Source organism: Triplophysa dalaica, chromosome 6 (genome assembly GCF_015846415.1).
Source record: "Triplophysa dalaica isolate WHDGS20190420 chromosome 6, ASM1584641v1, whole genome shotgun sequence".
In the NCBI taxonomy this organism is placed as follows: Eukaryota; Metazoa; Chordata; class Actinopteri; order Cypriniformes; family Nemacheilidae; genus Triplophysa; species Triplophysa dalaica.
Window position 1 is genome coordinate 4,639,057 of NC_079547.1, and position 16,600 is coordinate 4,655,656.

General features: G+C 40.7%; 3 protein-coding genes across 3 annotated transcripts; all 3 read left to right on the forward strand.

Moving 5' to 3' along the window:
* The first annotated feature begins 350 nt into the window (after window positions 1-350).
* Window positions 351-3,155, forward strand: LOC130424855 (E3 ubiquitin-protein ligase RBBP6-like). Its single transcript, XM_056750816.1, has 10 exons — window positions 351-726; window positions 1,186-1,285; window positions 1,369-1,405; window positions 1,770-1,811; window positions 1,889-1,977; window positions 2,051-2,147; window positions 2,233-2,372; window positions 2,453-2,628; window positions 2,706-2,809; window positions 2,894-3,155. The coding sequence occupies exons 1-10, from the start codon at window positions 567-569 to the stop codon at window positions 3,143-3,145; spliced, it is 1,197 nt and encodes a 398-aa protein (XP_056606794.1). The 5' UTR covers window positions 351-566; the 3' UTR covers window positions 3,146-3,155.
* A 1,133-nt stretch (window positions 3,156-4,288) lies between these two features.
* LOC130424891 (uncharacterized) lies at window positions 4,289-9,507 on the forward strand. Its single transcript, XM_056750872.1, has 4 exons — window positions 4,289-4,667; window positions 5,127-5,226; window positions 5,310-5,346; window positions 6,005-9,507. The coding sequence occupies exons 1-4, from the start codon at window positions 4,508-4,510 to the stop codon at window positions 6,491-6,493; spliced, it is 786 nt and encodes a 261-aa protein (XP_056606850.1). The 5' UTR covers window positions 4,289-4,507; the 3' UTR covers window positions 6,494-9,507.
* Window positions 9,508-10,424: 917 nt separating this feature from the next.
* On the forward strand, window positions 10,425-13,321 carry LOC130424864 (E3 ubiquitin-protein ligase RBBP6-like). The gene is made up of 10 exons (XM_056750827.1): window positions 10,425-10,800; window positions 11,260-11,359; window positions 11,443-11,483; window positions 11,848-11,885; window positions 11,963-12,051; window positions 12,125-12,221; window positions 12,307-12,446; window positions 12,527-12,702; window positions 12,780-12,883; window positions 12,968-13,321. The coding sequence occupies exons 1-10, from the start codon at window positions 10,641-10,643 to the stop codon at window positions 13,217-13,219; spliced, it is 1,197 nt and encodes a 398-aa protein (XP_056606805.1). The 5' UTR covers window positions 10,425-10,640; the 3' UTR covers window positions 13,220-13,321.
* The last annotated feature ends 3,279 nt before the right edge of the window (window positions 13,322-16,600 follow it).

A 16,600-nucleotide genomic window follows, 5' to 3' on the forward strand; every position in this document is an offset into this window, starting at 1 on the left:
GGGCTTTAGAGACAATGCAAATTAATTATACCAATTTTGGGTATGTTACCTCAAAAATGTAATAATTTACTAATTACATCACTCACGCAAAGCACTATAGGCCTAATTTATAAAAATCGCATACTTGTCCACATTGACAGTATAAATAATTATTAAAAGTTTATAAGGATTCATCTAAATTAAACATCATGATCTTACTTAATCAAAGACACCAAACACTGATAACACACTTCGATAAAACTTTATTGTTTTGTTTAGTTGTGCTCTCTTGCTTAGACATTTGCGTCACTGGAACCCTTTAATTGATGCGCTTGATCGGTTTCCATGGTAACAAGCTACGTTTTGTTTAGTGTTGCTAATCGCGGTTCCTGAGAGCACATTTCTTCATCCTCGTTGTTGTCAAGTTTTTAACTTTTGAAGTTCATATTTGTGTTGATTATATATATTATATTTGTGGTTAATTACTTGCTGTTATTTCTGTTAATTTCTTCTGCATTTCTGCAATTTATTGCATTCATTGATCTGTTGTTATTGTTGCAGGGGCATCAGAACGCAGCCGAGTCAACATGCCGTGTGTTCATTATAAGTTTTTCAGTAAACTAACACACGACACGGTGATCTTTGATGGCCTTCACATCACTCTCGGAGATTTGAAACGCCAAATCATGAGACGAGAGAAACTGAAGCGCTGCGATCTGAGCATCAAAAACGACCAAACCAATGAAGGTAAGTTCTGATATTTCACATGTAAAAATGGACTTATTTGCTTTTTTTAAACGGGGACGTTGATTTTTGTGAAGTATTAAATGTTTTTATAAAAATAAAGGTCACTGGCTTAATATTTGTTTCACTATTTAAATGCATTAAATGGACATTAAGAAAAACAATCAAAACGATAAGACACACATGTTTAACAAGTCTTTGCAAATTAATGATTAAAATAACGTTGCTAAATTATCTTTTGCCAAGTCAAATGGCTTGACTTCAGTCAGTTTACTGTTGCTTGGCGACGGCGCAGCTCACCTGGTGCATTTAAGACACTCATTAGTGTGCAATGTTTTAACAAACAAGTGTTGCGAGTAGTGTTAGCATGTTATATTGATATGTACTGTGGTTGGTATACAATCCCTTGGTATTACTTTGGTTGATGTGGACGGACTGTAAATAAGTGTGTGTTTACCACAGAATACACTGATGATGCGGACATCATCCCCAGTTACACCATGGTGACCGTCAGACGAATCCCTGGAACTGGACTAAAATCCACATATAACAGACATGCCAAGTAAGTCACGTGAAGATGTTACGAATTTGAATCTTTAAGTGAATTTCAATCAGTCATTGAGTCTTTGTTGTTTTGTTTTGCAGTAACTGTTCTAAACCATCTAGTGGATCTTCAAAAGCAGTATGTAAACAATAGTGTTGACTCGGTAGTTTACATTGTACCGTATGATCTCTTTAAGCTGGTCAAAGTTGACCACGAAGAAGCCTGGGACAATTGGCACATATGTTATTGTACTATACAATTCAGCATGTTAAAACTCTTTTTTAAGAAAAACTTCACATCACCTTATAAGTTTCACATACATGTTCTGTAATGAACTAATTTCAATATAAAATTTGTACCTTGCTGTGGTTTAGCTATTTTGCTTTAAAATACCAGTTGGTGGGGTTCTGTTTGCGTTGTTTTAAGCATGTTTAGTTTGTCTCTCTGGGTGTGATGGGGTTATGCCTGCTACTAGTAAATCTCTTTGTTTTTCTTTCAACAGCAAGTGAACAGTTCATCACTGTCACTGGAGCAGCTTTTCAGGGTACTGAAATCCACTGAACAACATGAAAACTATGTAAACTGTATAGGCGCATAAAGCATTTATTTCTAAATGAACAGACTGAGAATCTGGCTGAGGCAAATGCATCAGAGGAGGACAAAATAAAAGCTGTCATGTTCCAGTCCAGCCTCTGTTACTATTCTTCGAAGTGAGTATAATAACAATCACATCACGAGCAGAATTTTCAAGTGCACTCTATCATGAATCTCATCACTTACCAGTGAAGCACTCAGGCTGGTTGGAGGCCTTCCACCAAACTATGTGTGCCATAACTGTGGCATCCCTGGGCATCACATCAGAAACTGCCCAAAGACACGGGTAACACATAAGGAAACCGTGGACAGCATTTGTGCACATGTTATGTCATGAAAGTAAATGTAACCTGTTGCTTGTGCCCTCACAGGATTCAACTTTTGTTGGGAGTAAACGCATTCGGAGAAGCACAGGAATTCCTGTCAGCTTCCTAATGGAGGTGGAGGACCCCAACATGAAGGGAGTGATGCTGAGCAGCAGCGGAAAGCATGTGATTCCCATTATTAATGCGTGAGTTTAAACTGTCATCCGTGTATCACCATGAACACACATTAGCATTTGGTTGATAATTGTGTGCTTGTTCTGTTTAGTGAGGCTTACGCATCTCAGAAGAAAGAGTATCCACCTTTCTTACCCCAGATCGAGTCCTCCTCGTCGACCTCAGATGGAGATCCAGTGCCCGATGCCTTTCTGTGTAAGATCTGTAAAGATCTCATCACCGATGCTGTGTCGACTCCCTGTTGCAGCAGCAGCTACTGCGACGACTGTGAGTTTCTTCACAAACAAATGTTAGTCAGAAAGTTTGTTTGACCTTTGAGAACATATGTGATTGTTTGGTCGCAGGTATCCGATCGTGTCTGCTGGATTCAGAAGAACATGTTTGTCCCACCTGCAAACAGTCTTGTGTGTCTCCTGATTCTCTGAATATAAACACGTTCTTACGCCAGGTAAGATTGTGAACATCATGTCTGTTCTCAAGTATCGAGCTCTGCCTTCTATCAAAACCGGTTTTCTGGTTCTTGCTCACACAGGAAGTGAACCGTTTTAAGAACAGAACCGAGGGGTCTGCTTTCTCACACCAGCAAAGACCCCTTCACTCTCAATCGGCGTGTTCCACCACAAGCCCGAGCCTCAGCCATGGATCCAGCTCGATTTCTTCTGAACCTCAGAGCTCTCGCACAAATTTACCCTCTGGTAAGAGGCGACGGGACTTGAGCGAGAATGATGATGAAGACAATGGCTCCACACCTCTCCACAAGAAAACCAAGCATACTGATGTGTAAAGAACATCCAGAGCGCTTCATCATCATAATGTATATATTATGTAAATATTATGTATATAATAAGATAGCACAGACTTAATAAAGAGTTATATAGTTTGTTAATATAGTTAATAAAGTTTGAAGAGTGTTTATGAAACCTTTGACATAGTAGCATCCTTGCTTTTGTACACACACTCACTCACACACACACACACACACACAAACACAGACGCATGCATGCGTGCTCAAACACTCACACACACACACACAATACGAATCGACTTAAGCCTTAACAAAAAAATCCATAATCATTTCTTACCTAACTACAATTTGAAGGACGGTGTCACCGATCACAGGTAACAAGGTACTGTAACAATAACAAAATCATTGACTTTAAGCAGCTCTTTGACTAACAAAAAGCACACAAAATATAAAAATCACTTAAGTCCTTCAATATGTATTTAATTTTTATTTTATTAATCATTCATTATTTTCACATTATTTATACAACGAAATATGGTATTAGCATCTGGTGCAATCCAGCTATTCCTCAAAGTAATTCTTTTTGTTACTCAGTCATTGGGTTATATATGAATATGTAGACACAGCAACAAAACATGTAAAGTGGGATCTTATAATAATCACTGGATCATATTCATAAACAATTCAAACAGTTTTTCTGGTGTTCTATAAATATGCATGTTTTTTAGAGCAGGGTTAAAAGAGTCACTGTGTATAACAATATATATTCCTTTTGACATATTCTGCAATGTGAAAAATAAAACTAACCCCTAAGCGATGGCCTGGTGTCTGAAAAGGGCTTTAGAGACAATGCAAATTAATTATACCAATTTTGGGTATGTTACCTCAAAAATGTAATAATTTACTAATAACATCACTCACGCAAAGCACAATAGGCCTAATTTATAAAAATCGCATACTTGTCCACATTGACAGTATAAATAATTATTAAAAGTTTATAAGGATTCATCTAAATTAAACATCATGATCTTACTTAATCAAAGACACCAAACACTGATAACACACTTCGATAAAACTTTATTGTTTTGTTTAGTTGTGCTATCTTGCTTAGACATTTGCGTCACTGGAACCCTTTAATTGATGCGCTTGATCGGTTTCCATGGTAACAAGCTACGTTTTGTTTAGTGTTGCTAATCGCGGTTCCTGAAAGCACATTTCTTCATCCTCGTTGTTGTCAAGTTTTTAACTTTTGAAGTTCATATTTGTGTTGATTATATATATTATATTTGTGGTTAATTACTTGCTGTTATTTCTGTTAATTTCTTCTGCATTTCTGCAATTTATTGCATTCATTGATCTGTTGTTATTGTTGCAGGGGCATCAGAACGCAGCCGAGTCAACATGCCGTGTGTTCATTATAAGTTTTTCAGTAAACTAACACACGACACGGTGATCTTTGATGGCCTTCACATCACTCTCGGAGATTTGAAACGCCAAATCATGAGACGAGAGAAACTGAAGCGCTGCGATCTGAGCATCAAAAACGACCAAACCAATGAAGGTAAGTTCTGATATTTCACATGTAAAAATGGACTTATTTGCTTTCTTTAAACGGGGACGTTGATTTTTGTGAAGTATTAAATGTTTTTATGAAAATAAGGGTCACTGGTTTAATATTTGTTTTACTATTTAAATGCATTAAATGGACATTAAGAAAAACAATCAAAACGATAAGACACACATGTTTAACAAGTCTTTGCAAATTAATGATTAAAATAACGTTGCTAAATTATCTTTTGCCAAGTCAAATGGCTTGACTTCAGTCAGTTTACTGTTGCTTGGCGACGGCGCAGCTCACCTGGTGCATTTAAGACACTCATTAGTGTGCAATGTTTTAACAAACAAGTGTTGCGAGTAGTGTTAGCATGTTATATTGATATGTACTGTGGTTGGTATACAATCCCTTGGTATTACTTTGGTTGATGTGGACGGACTGTAAATAAGTGTGTGTTTACCACAGAATACACTGATGATGCGGACATCATCCCCAGTTACACCATGGTGACCGTCAGACGAATCCCTGGAACTGGACTAAAATCCACATATAACAGACATGCCAAGTAAGTCACGTGAAGATGTTACGAATTTGAATCTTTAAGTGAATTTCAATCAGTCATTGAGTCTTTGTTGTTTTGTTTTGCAGTAACTGTTCTAAACCATCCAGTGGATCTTCAAAAGCAGTATGTAAACAATAGTGTTGACTCGGTAGTTTACATTGTACCGTATGATCTCTTTAAGCTGGTCAAAGTTGACCACGAAGAAGCCTGGGACAATTGGCACATATGTTATTGTACTATACAATTCAGGAAGTTAAAACTCTTTTTTAAGAAAAACTTCACATCACCTTATAAGTTTCACATACATGTTCTGTAATGAACTAATTTCAATATAAAATTTGTACCTTGCTGTGGTTTAGCTATTTTGCTTTAAAATACCAGTTGGTGGGGTTCTATTTGCGTTGTTTTAAGCATGTTTAGTTTGTCTCTCTGGGTGTGATGGGGTTATGCCTGCTACTATTTGTGATCCTTCCTATTCCTCGAAGTTACAATTTTATAATTTTGCTTATTGGATAAAATCTAAATCTTTGTATAGTTAATGCTGAGAAAATAGCCAGGATGCATTTTGACAAGATTTAAAAAACGTGATGACTCCCTCTGGAGGAAGGGAGTAGGTATAGATAGCCTACACAGGTGTCTAGATCTTCAACAAACCACTTCATCCGGTCACATCAATAAGATTTTTTTAACTTAAAATACTTTTTTTGTAGTAAAACGTATTCATATTTTTGTTAACAGGGAGGTAGGCACACTTGAAATGATTGTGTTTCTTATTCTTCAGGAGAACTGTAGCGAGAGACAGACAGAACCCAACCACTCCATCCCCACAGGCACAGATGCTGCCTTTCTGAACGAGCTTAATGACTTTTATGCACGCTTTGAGAGAGACAATAAGGAACCCGCCACCAGGCACACACCTTCTACTGACCACCCAATCATCAAACTAAATTCCACAGATGTTTTCACTGCACTAAGCCGGATAAACAAGCGAAAAGCTAATGGCCCAGATGGCATCCCTGGTCGCGTACTCAGGGCATGTGCGGAGCAGCTCGCTGGGGTCTTCACGGACATCTTTAACCTGTCCCTCGCCCAAGCAGTGGTTCCTGCATGTTTTATATCCACCTCCATTGTGCCCATTCCAAAAAATTCCAGCCCGACATGCCTGAATGACTACAGCCCAGTAGCACTCCCACCCATTGTCATGAAGTGCTTCGAGCGGCTGGTCCTGTCACACCTAAAAGACTCTCAACCATCCACACTGGACCCATAACAATTTGCCTATCGTAGTAATAGGAGCACAGATGATGCGGTGTCTCTGGCGCTGCACTCCATGCTCACACATCTGGACAATGAGGACACTTATGCACGCATGCTGTTTGTAGACTTCAGCTCTGCATTCAATACCGTCATCCCTTCCAAGCTAATCATCAAACTTGGAAACCTAGGCATTAACAACTCAACCTGCAACTGGATTATGGATTTCTTGACGAACAGGCCTCAGCTTGTTAGGTTAGGCAACATCTGCTCCACCACAATCACCCTCAACACTGGTGTTCCACAGGGCTGCGTACTGAGCCCCTTTCTCTACTCCCTTTTCACACTCGACTCTAGACCTGTGAATGGATCTGTAGTAGAGTAGGCGGGGCGAGACCGTGGTTCGAGTCCGGTGAGTAATTGTGAATTAGCGCCAGCTGTGCGCACACCGGCATCGAATCACGTAGGAGATGGGAGAATATAAAAGGAACGAGCGACCGGACCGTTGAAGAGAGAGGACCGGGCCCGAACTTATGTTATGTTTGTATTTATATTATGTTTTGTTCGCCGGCGGTCGTCCGTGAGGGGCCGCCGGCTGTTATATTACTTTATTAAATTTTTAAATGTTTGCCGGTTCCCGCCTCCTTCCTTCCATTTTATTGAGATTTGTTACATTGGTGCCGAAACCCGGGAGGAAGGAGAGACATGCTGTGGGAGAGTCCTCGCCGCCGAGTGGCCTCGCGGTGCCGGAGAGTTCGGGCAGCGCGGACGAAGGGCGTCCGCCAGTGGCTGCCCGAAGCGGTGGCTCTGGGGAAACGGAAGTGCACAGTGCGGCCACCGTCAAAACTTCGGTGGAACGGCGACCTTTGCTGCCGCGCCCCTGGGTCGAGGTGAGGTGGCTTTCGTCCAAGTGGGAGCGGGGGGGTTGCCGCCGTCAGCCAGAGGCCGGAGCCTGTGTCCGTCCCCCGAGGGGGAGGAGCAGGGGGCGGAAGTGCCGGGTGAGCCACCGCCTGCCAGAGGCCGGAGCCTGCGTCCGTCCGCCCAAGGGGGAGGAACAGGGGACGGGGAACCTACCCCGACTCCCGGATAAAGGAGGAGCCACCGCCGGCCGCCAGCAACAACGATGAGACTGCTTACAGGGAGGAGGTACGGCACCTGGCCACATGGTGCTCAAACAACAACCTGCTCCTTAACACCTCCAAGACAAAGGAGATCATCGTGGACTTCAGGAAGGCGAAGGGAGGCACACACGACCCCATCCACATTAACGGGACGGCTGTTGAACGTGTTTCCAGTTTTAAGTTCCTGGGATCCATATTTCGGAGGACCTGTCCTGGACCACCAACACCTCATGCCTGGTCAAGAAGGCTCACCAGCGTCTCTTCTTTCTGAGGACACTAAGGGAAGAACCAACTGTCTTCAACTATCCTGGTGAACTTCTATCGCTGCACGATAGAGAGCATCCTGACCAACTGTGTCACAGTCTGGTATGGGAACTGTTCTGTTGCTGAGCCCAAGGCACTGCAGCGGGTGGTGCAAACAGCCCAGCGCATCACAGGGACTACACTCTCTTCCATTGAGGACATCCAGAAGAAACGCTGTCTGCGTCGAGCTCGCAGCATTCTCAAGGACTCCTCTCACCCCGCTCACAGACTGTTTACTCTCCTGCCTTCCGGTAGGCGCTTCAGGTGCCTCCGGACAAGAACCAGCAGACTAGGAAACAGCTTTTTTCCCAGAGCTGTTTCATTATTGAACTCTGCTCCCCACTGATTCCACTACCCCTCATAACTTTAACTTTAATGCTGCTATTACATTGTTTACATTGCACTACAGGGCTGCCATGCATGACTGAACTGTACACACCAGTACTTCATGTATCTGCTCTACCGGACTGTTTACACACACACAGCATAATTTGCACTCTATACTGCTCACTTGCACACAAGGAATATTACTGAATGCCCATTTGCACTAATGGACTACTCTCATAACTGAATTACCTCATCTACTGCACTGTAACTTCAATAACTGCACGAACTCATCTACTGCAGTGTAACTCTATTAACGGCATCTACTCATCTATTGCACCATAACTTCAATAACTGTATTAGTAACTCAGTAACTCTATTAACTGCATATACTCATATATTGCACCATAACTTCAATTACTGTATTAGTAACTCAGTAACTCTATTAACTGCATCTACTCATCTACTGCACTGTAACTTCAATAACAATAACTGCACTAACTCATCTACTGCACTGTAACTCTATTAACGGCATCTACTCATCTATTGCACCATAACTTCAATAACTGCATGAATTCATCTACTGCACTTTAACCTTAATAACTGCATTAACTCATCTACTGCAGTGTAACTCTATTAACGGCATCTACTCATCTATTGCACCATAGCTTCAATAACTGCATGAATTCATCTACTGCACTGTAACCTTAATAACTGCACGAACTCATCTACTGCAGTGTAACTCTATTAACGGCATCTACTCATCTATTGCAGCATAACTTCAATAACTATATTAGTAACTCAGTAACTCTATTAACTGCATCTACTCATCTATTGCACCATAACTTCAATTACTGTATTAGTAACTCAGTAACTCTATTAACTGCATCTACTCATCTACTGCACTGTAACTTCAATAACAATAACTGCACTAACTCATCTACTGCACTGTAACTCTATTAACGGCATCTACTCATCTATTGTACCATAACTTCAATAACTGCATGAATTCATCTACTGCACTGTAACCTTAATAACTGCATTAACTCATCTTCTGCACTGTAACTTTAATAGCTAATGTCTGTAATTAATGCACACTTAAGTCGCATGCACTATTGTATAGTCTAAATTGTTATCTGTTCATATCCACCTGTACATTAATGTTCACAGTATATAGCCTTCTGTATATATTGTCCATAGTACATACCGACTGTCATATTGTTGTAGAACATTTGTATAGTATTTCCCTTATATTGTATTCTGTATTTATTAACACTGTATATCCTGCACTTGCTAATTGCACTTCTGGTTAGACCTAAACTACATTTCGTTACACTGTACTGTACTTGTATATGTGTAATGACAATAAAGTTGAATCTAATCTAATAGCAGATAGTTTTTCTGGATCGGGTCTGGAGTGGAGGAAGAGCGTTCATGTTTGTTTAGGTCTGTAATTCACGTTCAATTAATTACAAACGTTTTTATCAAAAAGTCTTCATTTGTTTTGTAGTTCTTGTTTAATGTTCACGTCATGTGAGATCTTTTTGAATACTAATTTAAAACATATGAAGCTTTCAGCAAGGTGTTGGCTGCCTCTTGTTTTGCATTTGAATACGAGTCTCATTCTCACTCCTGTTATTAATGCAAAGGCTCGAATACACTTATGTATTTTGTACAAATTATTGATGTGCGTTAGTAAAGAATGTGAGCCGACATGTTTCTTTTCATGCTGTGTTTTCCCTATGTGAACTCCCTGTTTGCGCGCGCGCGCGCATTTGGGAGGCAGTTTAATTGACCAATGCTCGTGCCCGATTTGAGGTCAAATAAAAAAATGTAAACATTTTTGATAGGGCTTTAGAGACAATGCAAATTAATTATACCAATTTTGGGTATGTTACCTCAAAAATGTAATAATTTACTAATTACATCACTCACGCAAAGCACAATAGGCCTAATTTATAAAAAACGCATACTTGTCCACATGGACAGTATAAATAATTATTAAAAGTTTATAAGGATTCATCTAAATTAAACATCATGATCTTACTTAATCAAAGACACCAAACACTGATAACAAACTTCGATAAAACTTTATTGTTTTGTTTAGTTGTGCTCTCTTGCTTAGACATTTGCGTCACTGGAACCCTTTAATTGATGCGCTTGATCGGTTTCCATGGTAACAAGCTACGTTTTGTTTAGTGTTGCTAATCGCGGTTCCTGAGAGAACATTTCTACATCCTCGTTGTTGTCAAGTTTTTAACTTTTGAAGTTCATATTTGTGTTGATTATATATATTATATTTGTGGTTAATTACTTGCTGGTATTTCTGTTAATTTCTTCTGCATTTCTGCAATTTATTGCATTCATTGATCTGTTGTTATTGTTGCAGGGGCATCAGAACGCAGCCGAGTCAACATGCCGTGTGTTCATTATAAGTTTTTCAGTAAACTAACACACGACACGGTGATCTTTGATGGCCTTCACATCACTCTCGGAGATTTGAAACGCCAAATCATGAGACGAGAGAAACTGAAGCGCTGCGATCTGAGCATCAAAAACGACCAAACCAATGAAGGTAAGTTCTGATATTTCACATGTAAAAATGGACTTATTTGCTTTCTTTAAACGGGCACGTTGATTTTTGTGAAGTATTAAATGTTTTTATGAAAATAAGGGTCACTGGCTTAATATTTGTATTACTATTTAAATGCATTAAATGGACATTAAGAAAAACAATCAAAACGATAAGACACACATGTTTAACAAGTCTTTGCAAATTAATGATTAAAATAACGTTGCTAAATTATCTTTTGCCAAGTCAAATGGCTTGACTTCAGTCAGTTTACTGTTGCTTGGCGACGGCGCAGCTCACCTGGTGCATTTAAGACACTCATTAGTATGCAATGTTTTAACAAACAAGTGTTGCGAGTAGTGTTAGCATGTTATATTGATATGTACTGTGGTTGGTATACAATCCCTTGGTATTACTTTGGTTGATGTGGACGGACTGTAAATAAGTGTGTGTTTACCACAGAATACACTGATGATGCGGACATCATCCCCAAATACACCATGGTGACCGTCAGACGAATCCCTGGAACTGGACTAAAATCCACATATAACAGACATGCCAAGTAAGTCACGTGAAGATGTTACGAATTTGAATCTTTAAGTGAATTTCAATCAGTCATTGAGTCTTTGTTGTTTTGTTTTGCAGTAACTGTTCTGAACCATCAAGTGGATCTTCAAAAGCAGTATGTAAACAATAGTGTTGACTCGGTAGTTTACATTGTACCGTATGATCTCTTTAAGCTGGTCAGAGTTGACCACGAAGAAGCCTGGGACAATAGGCACATATGTTATTGTACTATACAATTCAGGAAGTTAAAACTCTTTTTTAAGAAAAACATCACATCAACTTATAAGTTTCACATACATGTTCTGTAATGAACTAATTTCAATATAAAATTTGTACCTTGCTGTGGTTTAGCTATTTTGCTTTAAAATACCAGTTGGTGGGGTTCTGTTTGCGTTGTTTTAAGCATGTTTAGTTTGTCTCTCTGGGTGTGATGGGGTTATGCCTGCTACTAGTAAATCTCTTTGTTTTTCTTTCAACAGCAAGTGAACAGTTCATCACTGTCACTGGAGCAGCTTTTCAGGGTACTGAAATCCACTGAACAACATGAAAACTATCTAAACTGTATAGGCGCATAAAGCATTTATTTCTAAATGAACAGACTGAGAATCTGGCTGAGGCAAATGCATCAGAGGAGGACAAAATAAAAGCTGTCATGTTCCAGTCCAGCCTCTGTTACTATTCTTCGAAGTGAGTATAATAACAATCACATCACGAGCAGAATTTTCAAGTGCACTCTATGATGAATCTCATCACTTACCAGTGAAGCACTCAGGCTGGTTGGAGGCCTTCCACCAAACTATGTGTGCCATAACTGTGGCATCCCTGGGCATCACATCAGAAACTGCCCAAAAACACGGGTAACACATAAGGAAACTGTGGACAGCATTTGTGCACATGTTATGTCATGAAAGTAAATGCAACCTGTTGCTTGTGCCCTCACAGGATTCAACTTTTGTTGGGGGTAAACGCATTCGGAGAAGCACAGGAATTCCTGTCAGCTTCCTAATGGAGGTGGAGGACCCCAACATGAAGGGAGTGATGCTGAGCAGCAGCGGAAAGCATGTCATTCCCATTATTAATGCGTGAGTTTAAACTGTCATCCGTGTATCACCATGAACACACATTAGCATTTGGTTGATAATTGTGTGCTTGTTCTGTTTAGTGAGGCTTACGCATCTCAGAAGAAAGAGAATCCACCTTTCTTACCCCAGATCGAGTCCTCCTCGTCGACCTCAGATGGAGATCCAGTGCCCGATGCCTTTCTGTGTAAGATCTGTAAAGATCTCATCACCGATGCTGTGTCGACTCCCTGTTGCAGCAGCAGCTACTGCGACGACTGTGAGTTTCTTCACAAACAAATGTTAGTCAGAAAGTTTGTTTGACCTTTGAGAACATATGTGATTGTTTGGTCGCAGGTATCCGATCGTGTCTGCTGGATTCAGAAGAACATGTTTGTCCCACCTGCAAACAGTCTTGTGTGTCTCCTGATTCTCTGAATATAAACACGTTCTTACGCCAGGTAAGATTGTGAACATCATGTCTGTTCTCAAGTATCGAGCTCTGCCTTCTATCAAAACCGGTTTTCTGGTTCTTGCTCACACAGGAAGTGAACCGTTTTAAGAACAGAGCCGAGGGGTCTGATTTCTCACACCAGCAAAGACCCCTTCACTCTCAATCAGCATGTTCCACCACAAGCCCGAGCCTCAGCCATGGATCCAGCTCGATTTCTTCTGAACCTCAGAGCTCTCGCACAAATTTACCCTCTGGTAAGAGGCGACGGGACTTGAGCGAGAATGATGATGAAGACAATGGCTCCACACCTCTCCACAAGAAAACCAAGCATACTGCTGTGTAAAGAACATCCAGAGCGCTTCATCATCATAATGTATATATTATGTATATATTATGTATATAATAAGATAGCACGGACTTAATAAAGAGTTATATAGTTTGTTAATATAGTTAATAAAGTTTGAAGAGTGTTTATGAAACCTTTGACATAGTAGCATCCTTGCTTTTGTACACACACTCGCACACACACACACAGACGCATGCATGCGTGCTCAAACACTCACACTCACACGCACACACACACACACACACACAATATGAATCGACTTAAGCCTTAATAAAAAAATCCATAATCATTTCTTACCTAACTACAATTTGAAGGACGGTGTCACCAATCACAGGTAACAAGGTACTATCACAATAACAAAATCATTGACTTTAAGCAGCTCTTTGACTAACAAAAAGCACACAAAATATAAAAATCACTTAAGTCCTGCAATATGTATTTAATTATTATTTTATTAATCATTAATTATTTTCACATTATTTATACAACGAAATATGGTATTAGCATCTGGTACAATCCAGCTATTCCTCAAAGTAATTCTTTTTGTTACTCAGTCATTGGGTTATATATGAATATGTAGACACAGCAACAAAACATGTAAAGTGGGATCTTATAATGCTCACTGGATCATATTTATAAACAATTCAAACTGTTTTTCTGGTGTTTTATAAATATGCATGTTTTTTAGAGCAGGGTTAAAAGAGTCACTGTGTATAACAATATATATTCCCTGTTGACAGATTCTGCAATGTGAAAAATAAAACTAACCCCTAAGCGATGGCCTGGTGTCTGAAAAGGACACAGAAAATTATCTTTTTCAATAGGGCCTTTACACTTTTAAAAACAAGGTGCCATTTTTGACTGAATGGTTTGAACATCAAATTGACTTGAAGGCTCATCTATTTGTGATCCTTCCTATTCCTCGAAGTTACAATTTTATAATTTTGCTTATTGGATAAAATAATCTAAATCTTTGTATAGTTAATGCTGAGAAAATAGCCAGGATGCATTTTGACAAGATTTAAAAAACGTGATGACTCCCTCTGGAGGAAGGGACTAGGTATAGATAGCCTACACAGGTGTCTAGATCTTCAACAAACCACTTCATCCGGTCACATCAATACGATTTTTTTAACTTAAAACACTTTTTTTGTAGTAAAACGTATTCATATTTTTGTTAACAGGGAGGTAGGCACACTTGAAATGATGGTGTTTCTTATTCTTCAGGAGAACTGTAGCGAGAGACAGACAGAACCCAACCACTCCATCCCCACAGGCACAGATGCTAACTTTCTGAACGAGCTTAATGACTTTTATGCACGCTTTGAGAGAGACAATAAGGAACCCGCCAATCATCAAACTAAATTCCACAGATGTTTTCACTGCACTAAGCCGGATAAACACGCGCAAAGCTGCTGGCCCAGATGGCATCCCTGGTCGCGTACTCAGGGCATGTGCGGAACAGCTCGCTGGGGTCTTCACGGACATCTTTAACCTGTCCCTCGCCCAAGCAGTGGTTCCTGCATGTTTTATATCCACCTCCATTGTGCCCATTCCAAAAAATTCCAGCCCGACATGCCTGAATGACTACAGCCCTGTAGCACTCACACCCATTGTCATGAAGTGCTTCGAGCGGCTGGTCCTGTCACACCTAAAAGACTCTCAACCATCCACACTGGACCCATAACAATTTGCCTATCGTAGTAATAGGAGCACAGATGATGCGGTGTCTATGGCGCTGCACTCCGTGCTCACACATCTGGACAATGAGGAAACTTATGCACGCATGCTGTGTGTAGACTTCAGCTCTGCATTCAATACCGTCATCCCTTCCAAGCTAATCATCAAACTTGGAAACCTAGGCATTAACAACTCAACCTGCAACTGGATTATGGATTTCTTGACGAACAGGCCTCAGCTTGTTAGGTTAGGCAACATCTGCTCCACCACAATCACCCTCAACACTGGTGTTCCACAGGGCTGCGTACTGAGCCCCTTTCTCTACTCCCTTTTCACACTCGACTGCAGACCTGTGAATGGATCTAACTCCTTCATCAAGTTCGCAGACGATACAACAGTGATTGGTCTCATCAGCAACAACGATGAGACTGCTTACAGGTAGGAGGTACGGCACCTGGCCACATGGTGCTCAAACAACAACCTGCTCTTTAACACCTCCAAGACAAAGGAGATCATCGTGGACTTCAGGAAGGCGAAGGGAGGCACACACGACCCCATCCACATTAACGGGACGGCTGTTGAACGTGTTTCCAGTTTTAAGTTCCTGGGGACCCATATTTCGGAGGACCGGTCCTGGACCACCAACACCTCATGCCTGGTCAAGAAGGCTCACCAGCGTCTCTTCTTTCTGAGGACACTGAAGAAGAACCAACTGTCTTCAACTATCCTGGTGAACTTCTATCGCTGCACGATAGAGAGCATCCTGACCAACTGTGTCACAGTCTGGTATGGGAACTGTTCTGTTGCTGAGCGCAAGGCACTGCAGCGGGTGGTGAAAACAGCCCAGCGCATCACAGGGACTACACTCTCTTCCGTTGAGGACATCCAGAAGAAACGCTGTCTGTGTCGAGCTCGCAGCATTCTCAAGAACTCCTCTCACCCCGCTCACAGACTGTTTACTCTCCTGCCTTCCGGTAGGCGCTTCAGGTGCCTCCGGACAAGAACCAGCAGACTAGGAAACAGCTTTTTTCCCAGAGCTGTTTCATTATTGAACTCTGCTCCCCACTGATTCCACTACCCCCCATAACTTTAACTTTAATGCTGCTATTACATTGTTTACATTGCACTACAGGGCTGCCATGCATGACTGAACTGTACACACCAGTATTTCATGTATCTGTTCTACCGGACTGTTTACACACACACAGCATAATTTGCACTCTATACTGCTCACTTGCACACAAGGAATATTACTGAATGCCCATTTGCACTAATGGACTACTCTCATAACTGAATTACCTCATCTACTGCACTGTAACTTCAATAACTGTACCAACTCATCTACTGCAGTGTAACTTTCAGAACTGCATTACCTCATCTACTGCACTGTAACTTCAATAACTGCACAAACTCATTTACTGCACTGTAACTTCAATAACTGCATTACCTCATCTACTGCACTGTAACTTCAATAACTGCATTACCTCATCTACTGCACTGTAACTTCAATAACTGCACAAACTCATCTACTGCACTGTAACTTCAATAACTGCATTACCTCATCTACTGCACTGTAACTTCAATAACTGCATTACCTCATCTACTGCACTGTAACTTCAATAACTGCATTACCTCATCTACTGCACTGTAACTTCAATAACTGCACTAACTCATCTACTGCACTGTAACTTCCATAAC